Source organism: Phaethon lepturus, unplaced genomic scaffold, assembly GCF_000687285.1.
Source record: "Phaethon lepturus isolate BGI_N335 unplaced genomic scaffold, ASM68728v1 scaffold10263, whole genome shotgun sequence".
Lineage (NCBI taxonomy): Eukaryota > Metazoa > Chordata > Aves > Phaethontiformes > Phaethontidae > Phaethon > Phaethon lepturus.
The window spans coordinates 1-16,152 of NW_010528400.1; the positions used below are offsets into that span (position 1 = coordinate 1).

General features: G+C 40.7%; 1 protein-coding gene across 1 annotated transcript in view; it reads left to right on the forward strand.

Moving 5' to 3' along the window:
- Nucleotides 1-2,034: 2,034 nt before the first annotated feature.
- The window catches only part of LOC104618145 (coiled-coil domain-containing protein 169-like), a gene marked incomplete at its 5' end in the record, with an annotated part of 31,935 nt that continues 17,817 nt past the window's right edge, over nucleotides 2,035-16,152 (forward strand). Inside the window, 5 exon segments of the mRNA XM_010283668.1 lie at nucleotides 2,035-2,087; nucleotides 5,121-5,272; nucleotides 6,683-6,765; nucleotides 7,168-7,278; nucleotides 7,370-7,410. Of these exon segments, the coding sequence (XP_010281970.1) occupies nucleotides 2,035-2,087; nucleotides 5,121-5,272; nucleotides 6,683-6,765; nucleotides 7,168-7,278; nucleotides 7,370-7,410 (440 nt within the window).

Genomic DNA, 16,152 nt, shown 5'->3' on the forward strand with positions numbered 1-16,152 from the left:
TGGGCAATAGGAACGGCTGGCCAACCGCTTGGGACTGGCACAAGGAGCCTGAAGAAGTAGGGTAAATGATTTTAGGCAAAAATGAGGCTGGTTCTAAACAGGCATGGAAAATAGGACTGGATGTCATGGTTTAACCAAAGCCAGCAGCTCAACGCTACTGAGCCGCTCGCTCACTCCCTTCCCAGTGGGATCGGGGAGAGAAGCGGAAGAGAAGAAGAGAGAAAAATTTGTGGGTTGAGATGACAGTTTAATAAGTAACAAAAAAAAAAAAGGAAATGGAAACAATCCAAGAAAGTGAGTGGTGCAAAACCCCCCATGGCTCACCACCAGCTGACCAATGCCAATCCCCAAGCAGCGGCAGCCCCGCCAAACCATAGCAAGGTCCCCAACAGGGACCAGAGTGACGAGCCACCAGACGTCAGCAGCCTCCAGCCTGATAACTTTTGACCTTTTCCAGTTTTTGGAAGCACAGTCAGAGAAAGTTGGTCCTAATAAATCAGAAAGTTTGCTGTACAAGGCTGAGTTGTCGGTACAGACTTTTTATTCAGAAAAAAATACAGGTAGACCAATTGGGCTGATTACCAGCACTTCTGATACCAGCATTTTTTAAAAGCTATCTGCAAGGTTAAATTGTAATAACAATGTAACCATGACAATCATGACAGATTTATATTGTTAGTTCTGTGAAGGATTTGAATATTAGCGGGTTTTACACTGGAAAATAAATATGTAAGGGCATCTAAAACAAGCTGTAAAAAGACATAATTTGTGGGTTGAGATGACAGTTTAATAAGTAACAAAAAAAAAAAAAGGAAATGGAAACAATCCAAGAAAGTGAGTGGTGCAAAACCCCCCATGGCTCACCACCAGCTGACCAATGCCAATCCCCAAGCAGCGGCAGCCCCGACAAACTCCAAGCCTCCAGTTTTGCTGCTGAAGATGCCATTACATGGCATGGAATATCCCTTTGCTCAGTTGGGGTCAGCTGTCCTGGCTGTGTCCCTTCCCAACTTCGTGCGCACTCCCAGCCGAAAGTGAGTGGTGCAAAACCCCCCATGGCTCACCACCAGCTGACCAATGCCAATCCCCAAGCAGCGGCAGCCCCGACAAACTCCAAGCCTCCAGTTTTGCTGCTGAAGATGCCATTACATGGCATGGAATATCCCTTTGCTCAGTTGGGGTCAGCTGTCCTGGCTGTGTCCCTTCCCAACTTCGTGCGCACTCCCAGCCTGCTCACTGGCAGGACAGTGTGAGAAGCAGAAAAGGCCTTGATGTGTAAGCATTGCTCAGCAATACCGAAAACATAAGTGTATTATCAACAGTGATTTCATCACAAAACCAAACACAGCACCATATGAGTTACTAGGAAGAAAATTAACCACCAGTTCAAGAAAATTGGAAGCCGTGATGGGGTAAGAGCAGGAAAGACCTCATGTGGGTGCATGCCTGTTTGGGAGAAGAACAATCAAATGGATGACAAGGTGCTCTTTAAACACTTCTTTCTACAATGTTGAATAAAACTGGAAAGCTGGATTTAACTCTTCCCTACTATCAGTAAATATCTCTGAAACCTACAGGGAAGGTACGGTATTTCTCTAGTGCAATTTCCAGAGAAGATGAGGACTTGCTACTGCTACCAGTTAGTCCCCTTGCTTATGCAGTAAATGTTTCAGTGCTTTGGTGGTTAATGCTCATGCAGTGGTGGGATTCTAGGTTGGTTTTTTCCCAGTTTGCTTAGGAAGTTACATATTTTTCCCCGTGTTAAAGAACACGATTGCATTTTGAATGTTAATAAAAAGTTAGAAAATGTCAGAGGCTCCTGTGCTGCCTTAAGTCAGACCCTTAATATTTACACTTACATACCATTTTCAAACTTTCTATTCCATACTGCTTTTTCCCCCGGGTAGTGTTTCTTTCAGCGTCTAGGCTGCAGATTCTGTTCAAACTGGTCCAGCAATTGTGGACTTCATAAAATGTTTATTCACTAATGGAAAGGGGAAAGCCAATATTAACAGAGTCAAATTGGTTCGGCAGCTTATGCATTCAAAATGGCAGAAAAAGGAGCTTGTACATACTTGCACCAACGTGTAAGCAAATGTCCTTTTACTAAGTCTCCTCAACAGTAGTGTGTCAGTGTAATATATCACTTATCCTCTGCATGCACCAATTCTTTTATCTGACACAGGATCCTGATATAGATGTTCAGGTAAAAAGCAGAATGGTATTGGCTTTGTTTCACTGCTCTGATTTAATGTTTTTTTTAAATTAATGAAAACCTGGATTCTTTATGGACCTTAAGTTCTTGCTAATATCCTTGAGAATCTTCTGCAAGACTGGGCCCAAAGCCCAGGACACATTGTGAAGTGGTGACTTATTTGCCAATGAAAGGAAAATACGTATTTAAAAAAAAACTTTATTTCTATGGCATGACAGTAAAAGACTTGCTGCTCCAGGTAGTTTCTGCACCCATTTCCTGTGTGTATCTTGTGTGTGCAAATAGACAATACCATTATTACCTATTTCATAGATGTTATTTAGTCAGCCTAACTGTTAGTGGCCAGCGTTGTTAGACATCTACATCTAAACCAGACTCATGTATTGTCAACAAATACAGAAAGGCTCTTTGAAGGTGGGATTCATCTGACCTACTTTGGCTGGCTGTTTTCACGTGAGATGACTCGCACCCTAGGAGGTCCCTGTTTCTCTCCAGTGGATATAAGGCAAGCTGAGAATGACTGGCTTGCAGATAGCTGTCATTCCGTACAATCATCTCACACTTGTCTTTTTACTGGTTTATTTGATCACAGTGCCATTTAGGCAGTTTGCTAACAGACCACCTACGACTCTCATTTAATACTCATGAAGAAGAGATTTTTACTTCAAAGAGTAAATTGAATCATCCATATCAGTAAGGTGTCTGTACCTAAAGTACCTGCTGATTCTCAATGATTGTGGATGTAATACTGTGAAGTCTTGCAAAGGCTTTAATGAAACTCAGCTTAAATCTGACTCTGAATTACGGTAATCAAGATTCAGGACAGGTTTGACTGGGAAATGTCACAGCAAATGTTTCTGAGAGAGAAGGCATATAATGCTGCAGTATACTTCTTAACAGACAAAGAGGTCTTAAAGCCATGTATTTATTCATGTCAGCTACTTAGTAATGTTCATGGAGTTGTGTGTTAAATCAGCTTGTGAGATTTCAGTTTCTGTGGCTTTCCTGGCAAGGAAAGCTGCGGTATTTTCCCAGCACACTGCTGCCTGCAAGTGCCAGAAATCTGTAGCTTTCAATACTGTATATGCTCTTCCCTGTGGTGCCTTTTGCACTGAGCAGTATTGTTTCTGCTATGTTCATACGTTCTGAAGGCATCTATATATTTTGTCTTCTACAGGAATCAGTAAAGGTCTGCCATGTTATAGAGCTGATGCCCTAGAATTGATGATTTGCCTTGAGCTGCTCCTGTAATGTTTCTTTGGTTTCTCTCTCCTCTATAGAAAATGGCTTCAGGCAGTCTTTTGCCTGATACGTGTACCAGGTATTCAGATCTGGATAGCAAAATGTGCAGGAAAATGGCTTTCATCCTAAGTGGCTGTCACTTTCAAGTAGAGTAACACCTGTAAATTGTCTTAAAAAGAAACTCAGCAATTTTTTTCTTTTGTCATTTCAGTTACAGCCTTTTTACCTGAACTGAACTTTTTTCTCCTTTTCTCTATAAGAGCTTTCTTATTATGCTTAATATGCAAGGATGTAGTTAAGTTCCCCTGATGACTTAAATGTGAGCTTCCAGGATTTATGGGCTTTCTTCTGTGATGACTATAAATTGTCCACTGATGTGGGAAAGATTCATAAGCCTTGAATATGTCTAATTATGTTTAACACCTGTGAGGTTGCAGGTCTAGTCACACCACAGTCCCTCTAAGTGCAGACCCGGTTTCTGGGCAGGCAGCTATACACAGCTGCATTAAATTCACAGTAACAGATACATGGAATGGCAGTAACTTCCTATCACAATTAGAAATAACTCCAGAATTGCAAAATACTCTGATACATTAAAAAGCTGAATTATTTACCAAGTTGGGCGAAGTGATTTATTTCTACATCCCTTTTCTGTCAATGCATGGACTGTAATTTACTGCATATACACTGACTAGAGAGGTTCCACTCTGGCTACTTTCTGGGTGCTGTTGGAGTGTTAAATGTTTAATAATAACTAGGTTTTTTTTAAACCTGGTTTCAGTTGCCAGATGAAAATAAGACTTTTTGTCAGTGTAGCAATTACAGACTGACACTTGACAATTTCTCATTTCTGTACACATTTTCATCAGGATAAAATATAATTGGACGTTGGCTGGCAGTTTTGCTGGTGCAGAAAAAATAATAAAATCTAATATAAGAAATGTTGTATATAGTCTTGGAATGGTAACAGAAATTAAAAACTTAAAACATTGGATTTAAGGAACTCATTCTTCCTGTGTTATCCCTCTGTATCCATCTATCTAAGCATCTAGTCAGGATTTGTTTGAAAAGAACAATTTAACTCTGATACAGTTCAGCTCTAGTTACAGCCTTGACTGTGTCTAATTTATAGTGTTATTTCCTTCCAAAAAAACCCATTTTAACACTCACTATCATCATAATTTCCTCCTTTCCAAGCACTGAGAGGTTGATAGAAATCCGCTTTACAAGAAACCTAATCTATTTGTATTGGAATGATAACAGCGATGTAGTAAAATTTTGTCTTTCTTCTTCTTAGCCATCTGCCTCTTTCACTTGGAGTGGGAGCAAATAGGCAGCAGCAATCAGATTACTTTTTGTTTTCCTGCATCTAAGCTTTATGATTCACGTGTTTCAAGTCTATCTTTTGCTGGGGCTTTCACCACACCCTTTTTGTTTCCAGCAAGTTAACCAGTACTTTCATTATTTCTTTGCTTATGTTTCCACTGTCTAATTTAATGTTGGTAGGGACAAAAAGAGCAATGGAGCAAGGAGGGATTGGAGGACCCAGCTGTTCCCTGCCATTTGAGATGTCTGTCTTACTGTGCTCCAGTGTGTTTCTTGCACTGAAAACTTACTTGAATTACCTTAAATTACTCTTCTTTATATTTCTTTGCTGTTTCAGCTCTTAAGCCCTCCCGGTTCCAGGCATAGCTCTTCTGTTTCTTATGAATGGTTGGTGTGCTTCTGCTTCTGAAGCTTTCAGTTGAAACCTGATGGTTCAAGCTACAGAAAAGAAATGTCACCAACTGAATGTGAGCATGAGGAGTGCAACAGGTGACACCATTTCTGAGTGATCAGCTCTATTGTCAGAGCTTTGATTTCTCAGGATAATTAACTATTTCTTGAAGAGCATTTCTCATTATGGACATGTTCCAAAAGGGAAGAGCCATGTTGACATGGAAGCCCCCCTTTAAAAACACCACCAAAAAATAGGACAGCACAGTGATTTTCTCTCTTGCATGTTTTAATGAACTAGGCTAAGATTTAAGAGATATCTATCGTCATATTGGTATGGTAAAGCAATTTCCAAAGGGCCTTATTTGCAGACTTGTGTTCTCAGTTCTTTTGAAATATCTTGATTTGGGCACTGAAAAATGGAGGCACCCAAGAACCATTGGTTGTTTCTTGAAATCTTGACCTTCCAAACTTAACTTGAAAGGACAAAACCACAAACTGCTCTTGCATTGTGTTGCGCTATGTTTTTCTTGCAGCTGTGCTAGTGTGGGTAGACTTCCTGGGGTCTCAGAGGCAGGAGCATTTCTCATAGGCATCTCCAAACAGAGCTGGGCTGTTGGCATAAATATGGTCGGTAATTTAGTTAGCAGTAATTTCCTTGTGGCATGATTGAGATCATATGAGTCATTGTAGCACACCAAACGATCATCTTGCCACTTAAAAGGATGAGAATCATTCAGCACATTGTATGATGCATGCAGATGGCTTGTGCTGTCATCAGAGTAAGTCCTCTGCTAGCTTCTGCTTCTGGTCATACCTTCCAAGGAAGAATGGGTCCGGTTTCCATGGTACTTGTCCGTTGTCTGGCCACCCGACCAGCATACAGAAGTAATCAGTGGGCAAAACTGTATTTTCCCACAAGACTAAGTTTAAGGTACTGAAAAAGATGGTGGCTTTAGCTACTGTATTTTTTGGTAACACTCATCTTACTTTAATCATTGTCTTTCTTTTCTGATGGTCATAATACATGGTATGCTTTGATTGGTTTTGTTATGGGTACAATTTAGGAAATAATTATTAATCACTGAGCAGTAAGTCAAAATGGAGAATTATTTCAAAATTTGAAATAGCACATCTCTCAAGCATATTCTTATTGCAAAAACCATATTACTTGGGCATCTTCTTTTAAATGAAAAATTAAAGCCATTGTCTTCTCTACATTTGTTTAATTCTGATGATCTGCTAGAGAGTAACTAAATTTTAGGAAATGTTGGTCTTCTTTTTTTATGGAAGTAATTTTATTCAGAAAGTAGAAATGTTTCTGTTGTTTTTGAGTCACTGTAGTATCCACAGAGAAAAATACATTAAGAAAACCACAGGCCAGATGATATAGTTACATAGGAAAGACTAATAGATGCTTATTTTGAAAATAGATTCAATTTATTCTTTTTGATTTTAATAATAAGATTAATGCAATAGCCAATTTATTAACTTCTCTAAATACCATAGGCAAATGCTTGAAATCTCAATATTTGAACTGAGAAACACGGTAACAGAACTGGAAAAAAGACTTAGCAGTGTTGAAGATGAAGGTAAGTGAATTGCAACAGAGTCATGCTAATTGATTAGGAAACACAGAAAATGAATTATTTTGGGTTGGCTCTACAGAGATACAAATTTTTATTTAGAAATTTAAGTTTTCCCTTTTCAAACATGACTAGTATAACTGTGATATTGCAAATGTGAAATTAAGGAATACTACATGCTGCATGTTAGCTTTAATTATTAATGAAACTATGAATAACATGAATTCATAGAGTCGGTTAATATTCTGGCCACATTCTGTATGCAGGAATCCTCATTATGAGGATTACCAACTGGAGAATTTCTCAGTCTCCAGAAGAAAGAGGGAACAGTTTGAAAAAATGCTAACTTTTGCTTGAAATGGCACAAAGTAATCTGGGAAACAAAATAACTCTGTATTTCTTTTTAAGGTAATGAATGGAAAACCAGATATGAGACACAAGTAGAATTGAACAAAAAACTGGAAAAGCAGATTAATATTCTTCACAAGAAGATGGAGCTTATTCGTGGCAATCCAGCAGGTAGAAATGGTATTCATAACTGGTTTTCAATAGAATTAGTGATTACATGTTGAAATTATATCAATGGGTCAAATATTCTGCTTATTTGTAGATCGATTGTCCATTGTTCGCACCTTTGATCAAATGCCTGTGGTGAGTACTATGGCATGTAGTTGGTTAACAAAAAAATGCAGTATAATTGAAGAACTTATATAATCTTTGTTTTTTCATGACAGAAATTATCAACAGCCTGGTCTAGAAACCAAAACAGTCAGTCCTGCTTACTTTCTTACTGTTTCAGAGATGCAGTTGCTTATAAATTTATAAAGTATAGAGTAAAATCATTAAATAGGAGGTACATAAGACCTGAATGTTGGGAAGAATCATGTAGTGAATGAGTCATGGTTGTGTGATTGGACCTGCAATAAGGCATATGAGATGGAGTGACTGGACTAGTTCCATGAATAAAAGGAAAAATGTTAAACCTTGGTCACAAAATCACAGAATCATCTAGGCTGGAAGGGGTCCCATTGATATCTTCTAGTCCACCCCTCCTACTCAGGCAGGGCCAACTACAGCAGGTTGCCCAGCATCATGTCTCATTGGGGTTTTAATCTCTCTGCAAATGGAGACTCCACAACTTCTCTGGGCAACGTATTCTAGTGTTTGACCACTCTCACAGTAAGAAAAGTGCTTTCTTGTGATCAGTTTTCAGGTGTTTTAGTTTGTGCCCATTGTCTCTCATCCTGTCAGTGGGCACCACTGAGAAGAGCCTGGCTCCCTCTACTTCATTCCCTTCCATCATGTATTTATACACATTGCTGAGATCCCCCTTCTCTTTGCCAGGCTGAACAGTCTCATCTCTCTCAGCCTCCTCTCATCTATCACATGCTCCCGTCCCTTAAATCATCTTTGTAGCTCTGTGCTGGACTCAGTCCAGAAAATCCATATCTTTCTTGTACCAGGGAGTCCAGAACTGGACCCAGCACTCTGGATATGTCTCGCCAGTGCTAAAGAGAAGGGACGGATCACCTCCTTCAAACTGCTAGCAATGTTCTTCCTAATGGAGCTCAGGTGGCCATTGGTCGCCTTTGCAGCAATAATGCATTGCTGGCTCATGGTCCTCTAGTTGTCCACCAGGACCTCAAGGTCGTTCTCTGCCAAGCTACTTCGCAGCCATTCAGCCCCAAGCATATACTGGTGCCTGGGGTTATTTCTCCCTGGGGACAGGACTTTGCATTTCCCTCTGTTGAACTGAACTTCCCATGATTCCTGTCTGCCTGCTTCTCTAGAGGCCTTTCTGAATGGCAACACAATCCTTTGGTTTATCAGTTGCTACTCCCAGTTTTATATCAACTGTGATAACACAGATGAATAGTTTCAGTAACATTTTGCATAATACAGTTACATTCCTCATTGTACAGTAAATACACCATTTTTGCAACACTGAAGGAAGTATTTGTTTTCATTTTTTAAATTTTATTTCTTAATATGGTCATATTTCATGACCTGTATTTCAACAAAGCATGAAACATTTTTCTGTGATCTTGTGGAAAAAATGGCAAGAAAAAACCAGCAAATATTTTGTCCATTTATTCGTCTAAAATAGTAAATGAAGTGAAAACAATTTTAGATTCAGAACTGCTTTTTCTTTAGTCTGTCATCTGTTGAAATCTTTTACTTTGAGACCTTTCCTGCTTCTTACCCACTTTTAGAAATAAAGCAAGTAGATAAAGATGTGGTAATGCCTTGTAACATGAGGAAGAATAATGAACATTATGAAGCAGGGCTCTGATGATTTTTTTCCAATTGCTTATGCTTACAGAAGTGTTTCCATCTAACTTTTGTGCTTCAGATTCTGAAGATTAATGGGAGTTTACTGAGCCTAGAGGAGACTGCATGCCCTGTTAGTGGGAATGATTATCTGTTGTAAGCAGGGTGTGAATGATTAACTGCTCTTTCTGATCTGATCCATGGCTTTCAGATTGTAAACATTCTTGACAATTTTAGTACTGTCCTAGAGACCGTGGTGTTTTCTATGTTGGCAGGATATTTTTTTTTAAACAGTTAATTAAAAAGAGTACAAAATCTTTCCCATTCCACTTTGCTGTTTCACAGAGTTGATTTGAAAATACAGCTGGGTTTATATTTGAAGAAAAGTCTTGGAAGACAGAACACTGATCTAGAAAATTTACAGTAGAGTCTGCATCAGACAATGTTATTCCTGTCAGCCTGTAAAGCACTGACTGGCATGCATGCTTACAGTATCAGAAGTGTTTATTTCCATCCAATTGATACTACTTAATGCACGTAGCATGGGGAGTAAACAAGAGGAGTTAGAGACATGCGTGTGCCTGCAGGGCTGTGATCTTATTGGAGACGTGGTGGGATGGGTCCTATGACTGGAGCATTGGAATGGAAGGGTACAGGCTCTTTAGGAAGGACAGGCAGGGGAGACAAGGAGGGTCTGTCGCCCTCCATGTCAGTGACCAGCTGGAGCGCACGGAGCTCTGCCTGGGAATGGATGAGGAGCCGACAGAGAGTTTATGGGTCAGGATTAAAGGGAGGGCAGGGACAGGTGACATTATAGTGGGGGTCTGCTTCGACCAGGAAGACCGAGCGGATGAGGGCCTCTATAGATAGACAGGAGCAGCCTGATGTTCACAAGCCCTGGTCTTCATGGGGACTTCAACCACCCTGGTACCTGTTGGAAGGACAACACAGAAGGGCATAAGCAAACCAGGAGGTACTTGGAATGTGTTGATGACAACTTCCTTCTCCAAGTGACAGAGGAGCCAACGAGGAGAAGTGCGATGCTGGACTTGGTTCTCACCAACAAGGAGGGGCTGGTGGGGAAAGTGAAGCTCAAGGGCAGCCTTGGTTGCAGTGACCATGAAATGGTGGAGTTCAAGGTCCTTAGGGCAGCAAGGAGGGCGCACAGCAAACTCACTACCCTGGGGTTCAGGAGGTCAGAACCTGGTCTCTTCAGGGACCTCTTTATCCCAAGGTAGCGTACAAGCTGGTTAATATTTAAGGGTCACCTCCTTGAAGCTTAGGAGCGATGCATCCCAGCAAAGAGGAAGTCAGGCAAAAATGCCAGGAGGCCTGCATGGATGAACAAGGAGCTCCTGGACAAACTCGGACACAAAAAGGAAGCCTACAGAGGGTGGAAGCAAGGACAGGTAGCCTGGGAGGAATGCAGAGAAATTGTCTGAGCAGCCAGGTATCAGGTTAGCAAAGCCAAAGCCCTGATAGAATTGAATCTGGCCAGGGACATCGAGGGCAACAAGAAAAAGCTTCTATAGGTATGTTGGTGATAAAAAGAAGACTAGGGAAAATGTGGGCCCTCTCCAGAAGGAAACAGGAGACCTGCTTACCCAGGATATGGAGAAGGCTGAGGTACTTAACAACCTTTTTGCCTCAGTCTTCACCAGCAACTGCTCAAGCCAAACCTGGAACGAAATGGGAGACCTGATTACCCAGGATATGGAGAAGGCTGTGGTACTCAATGCCATTTTCCCTCAGTTTTCACTGGCTGTTGGTGACAGCCAGCATGGCTTCACTAAGGGCAAATTGTGACTGACAGATTTGGTGGCCTTCTACGGTGGGGTTACAACATTGGTGGATAAGGGAAGAGCAACTGACGTCTACCTGGACTTGTGCAAAGTATTTGACACCATCCCTCATGACATCCTCACCTCTAAATTGGAGAGACATGAATTTGACGGATGGATGACTTGGTAGATAAGGAATTGGCTGGATGGTTGGACTCAAAGAGTTGTGGTCAATGGCTTGACCAAGTGGAGACCTGTGACAAGTGACGTTCTTTGGGGGTCAGTATTGGAACCAGCACTGTTTAACATCTTTGCCGGTGACATGGACAGTAGGATCGAGTGCACCCCCTCAGCAAGTTTGCCGATGACACCAAGCTGTGTGGTGTAGTCAACATGCTGGAGGGAAGGGCTGCCATCCAGAGGGGCCTGGACAGGCTGGAACGGTGGGCCCATGCGAACATCGTGAAGTTCAACGAGTCCAAGTGAAAGGTCCTGCACATGTGTCAGGGCAGTCCCAAGCACAAATACAGGAGAATGGATTGAGAACAGCCCTGAGGAGAAGGACTTGGGGGTGTTGCTTGATGAGAAGCTCAACATGACCCAGCAATGTATGCTTGCAGCCCAGAAGGCGAACTGTGTCCTGGGCTGCATCCAAAGAAGTGTGGCCAGCAGGTCGAAGGAGGGGATTCTGCCCCTCTACTCTGCTCTGATGAGACCCCATCTAGAGTCCTGTGTCCAGCTCTGGAGCCCTCAGCACAGGAAAGACGTGGATCTGTTGGAGGGGGTCCAAAGGAGGGCCACAGAAATAATCTGAGGGATGGAACACCTCTCCTGTGAGGACAGGCTGAGAGAGTTAGTGTTGTTCAGCCTGGAGAAGAGAAGGCGCTGGGGAGACCTTATTGCAGCCTTCTAGTACTTCAAGGGGGCTTATAAGAAAGATGGGGACAGACTTCTTAGCCGGGCCTGTTGTGATAAGACAAGGGGTAATGGTTTTAAACTAAAAGAGGGTAGATTTTGACTAGATATAAGGAAGAATTTTTTTACAATGAGAGTGGTGAACCACTGGCACAGGTTTCCCAGAGAGGTGGTAGATGCCCCATCCCTGGCAGTGTTCAAAGCCAGGCTGGATGGGGCTTTGAGCAACCTGTCTTGTGGAAAGTGTCCCTGCCCATGGTAGAGGGGTTGGAACTAGATGATCTTTAAGGTCCCTTTCAACACAAACCATTCTATGATTTGATGAACAAATCCAGTTACACCTTGCCAAGCACTCGAAGAGTCATTACCAGTGAGATGATCTTCTTTACTAGCAGCTGGGCTGCACCAATCCAGTACATTTCTAATCCCTACTAAATACTGCCTTGCCTCCTCACCTGTTAGCTGTGGTTCTGAGAGGTTTGATTACTTTTCCTTCAAAGGAAAGAATGACAGCACAACTGGAAGATTCATACTGCTAGAAGGAGTCTAGAAGCAGTTTGGAGGGTCCTAGACTAACTCAGTGACACCTAGGGAAGTCTGGAGCCCATGTGCCATGCTGTAGGTTTTTCTTTCACAGAATTGACAGAATTTACAGAATTCTTCTGCAGTTTTAAGTCCTTTCTTCAGCCTTCCAGCTTAGAGTGAATACATTTTTCTGTTTGCTAGCCAGAGGGGAAAAAAGAGTGCTTAGGGATTTAGTGAAATGTTTCATTTTTCTTTGTTTCAGTTTTTGGAGATGGAAAGAGGGGAAGAAGGTAGATGTATTTTGTGGGCTTTGCTGTTTTTTTTTCACTGAAGCTATTGGAAAAGACAGTGTATATTTGCAGATACTCTTAGAGAATGCAGGGCTGCTTTTTTTCTTTTAAATTTTAGGAGATAAAACATTGGTAAAAAAAATACACAGATCATTTTGTGGTGTTTAAGCATATAGGTTTTTCCAAGCCCTTTTTATGATTTTGAGAGTTGTTCAGGGGAGTAGGGGGGAATATTTAGTTTCTCCACAGATGAGAATAAAGAGCAGATGTGGTGAGTGGGTGTAGAAAAACAAAGAGCTTTGCAGCCAGCCATCAGTCTACATTTGCTCAAAGTAAAAATGCTGAGAGTGGGTATATATAAAATCAGATGTGTGTGTGTGCTAAATCAAAAGTACGCTGTGATATTCAGCTTTCAATGTGCAGTTGCATATGAAGTTCCGTGGAAAGATAGCAAAGTGATTTTTCCAGCAAGATGATACAATTTCTAGAATATGGCAACAGTAGACAGTTGATTTGGTTCTGGGCAATATATTTAGAAAATTAAATAGTATCTGCATGTCTTTTTAACCTATGTTCCCAAGGAAGTTAGAATTATGCAGTTAGAGTAATTAAGAGGACCTGTAATAATTCTTAACTTTCTAAGAAATTTTAGCTGTATTTAACAGAGGAGATATCTCAAAGATACTATAGAGATTTATCTCATTCAGCTAGTCATTTAAGGTCCTACCATAGTCAACAGAAGAAGAAAAACATGTCCGTAGTGTAATTCATCCCATTTAGAGATAGATAGCATAAAATATTTTCTTGATATCAAGCACTTCAGGGAAAATAAAAAAAGATCAGTCATAAGGGACCCTGGCAGTCAGCAAGCTGTAAAAACCTGAATGAAAGAGAAGAATACAAATGCAAATTCTCGAGTGATGAACAAGGAAGCACAGAGGATTTTATGTGTTGATAAATTGCAATAATTGTTGCAGATGGCTTGCAGTATTTTTGCTTTAGAATTAGAATCTTACTGATGAATGATTTCTTGCTATTAAAAACACTCCTAAACCATTTAAATATACAATTATCATTCTGAAGTCCTTATACTGACTTGAGATAATACTTTTTTTTTGTTTCCAAAAGATCATGTAGATGTCACATGACAGTAAGTGCAGAACCAATACCTTGAACACATAAATTTTTATGGCCAGTGTTTAGAGAATAATTTTTGTGTACTGAGGGCAGATTAAAAATAACCTGAACAGTGACAAGCACAAGGGAGTTCCAACAGTGAAAACTGTTTATTCAGTAATTTCCTTTATGTCCCAATGAATAATACAAATGTCATACAGTACTTCAGAAATAATTACAGAAGGAATGCCTTCTCTCTAAAGTATAACATAATGTGAATTTTACTTGCTTCTGTTACACATGCTGGATTCGTTTGTTCACATTTTTTCATTAAATGAGTTTTGGTGAAATACATGCTCTCTGCTAAGCATAATTTCCCATATAAGCAGAAAGAAAATTATTCCTTTCTCTCTCACCATTTCTGCAAGAAAGGATCCCTAGATAGCAGCTTTAGTATGCAAATACTGAAAAGCATACTGCAAAATCAGTTCAGAAAAGCACACTCCTGATAGCATTGCCTTAGCAACGCTCTAGTTAAGATTTACCAAGGAACCAAGGTTTCTGTGATAAATCATCATTTTCAGGAATGTCCAGCACCATAGCTGAGAAAATTCTGACATTAAGGGCCAGATACTTGCTTTGCAAAGCTGCCTTTCTGAGGGCACAGTGGACACAGAACTGAGACTTTCACACACCACCTCAGGGTTTTTGCTGTCAGTTTTAAACTGTAAGCAGAGCGTGTGGCAGCATCACACACACAAAAGGCATTGGCGACATGACGGGAGGGGAATCTTGGGTTTATGAAAACACACAACAAAGACTTTGTATTTCAGTAGGTGTTGCTAACTGCCTATAGGGAACATCAGCACTTTATAATGGCATAGGAAATGTTGACAATTCTCCTAGCAAGTCCCTGTTAAATGAACCTTGTTGCTTTTGTTGGATTAAGTCACCAGTAGCTTTATGGGAAGAAGAAATCTGTTATTCTGTATTTTCATGAAACTTGGAATTATTTTGGAGAAAGTTCTGTAGTCTAGTCTCACTGCTTCAAGCTGTATCTTGCCTCCTCACAGACTTCCTCTTCCTACTTCTTTCATCTGACCTCAGACAAGTGTTTTGGATGCCTCCAAGAGACCTTTTTGATTTGCATTTTTTCCTTTCCTTGTGATGTTGGCATTACTTGTTCCTCCTGGTGGCCTTGCACAAACCAGCAGACTATTTTACTCAAATCACTTTGTGGTATTCCCAGAGGCAGAATACACTTTGTATTTCAAAGAAAACAACCAGGGAAAAATCTTGCAGTCAAGTGACACTGCTATCTGGCTGTTCTCAAGAATTCCTTGGCTATTGACTGGGACCTGGGATATCTTCCAGAGAAAATTCTAGGAAGCAATCTCCACCCTTTTTCAGGCCTACCAGGAGAGTTGCTAAGTGAAACATTTCAGAGTCAGCAACAACTTGTTCTGTCAATCTGAACAGCGATGGAGGTCTCCATTTTAACTTCCTCCTCCCCAAGTCAGCAGATAACCTCGATGAGCAATGCTGTGGAGACCATTGACATAAGGATTTAGGGACGCTGTAGCAGCATCCTACCCCTATTACACTGAAGGAGCCTGAACTTTCCGACAAGACTGCAGGCTGATTTCTTTACCCTGACCATTGCCAATGTCTGGTGCGAACAGGACACACTGTGTTCGTGTAGTTCAGCTCTCGGCCTGGTTTCGAGTAGAAGGATGGTGCTAACCACAAGGGGGCACCTGGCATTTAAACCAGTCCAGGGAGCCTTTCTTCACCTGCGCTAAAGCCTTTACAGGATCTGGTTTATAAATACCGAGTGCATATTGTATGTAGAAATATGTTATGTGAGATCATTTTTGTGTATCGTTTTTTCAGTAATATATGACTAGGGAGTTTACTGATATCAACATAAAATCAAATTTCATTACAGTAAAACTATTGCTTTTTGCTCTTGAGTTTAAAATGGTAATGTTAAAAGATTCAGCTAAATCAGCTGATGAACGTCAGCTCCTGGTGTTGGAGGGAAGGCATTTTATTTTCTAAACAAAACTTCATTTGATTTAAAATGTCAAGTAGAATGGATTGCAAAGGCTTCTTGTGTTGTTTTTTTTCTACACGACTGACAGATGTATTGCTTCTGTTCTAACTCATGGAGAAAAGCTAAAGAGGATTAGAACTGAAGCAAATTGCCATAAGGATCAATAGTCTGCATGGGCTGGGCTCTTATGAAAGCAAGTTTGAGCCTCTTGATGATGTCATGGATTTGTCACCTTTTCTGTTGTGAAATGATTGATAGAAATTGTCTCCTCTGTTGCCACTGGTAGCAAGGCAAGGAAAAAATCCAGAATAAGAGCAACTTACGTAGGTGGCCTTAAAATTCAGCTGCAGTTATCATTCTGTATAATTTCTTTTTTTGGCAAGTGTTAAGCCAAATATGTAACTTCAGACGAATTAAAAGGAAATTGTGTGAAAAAAAG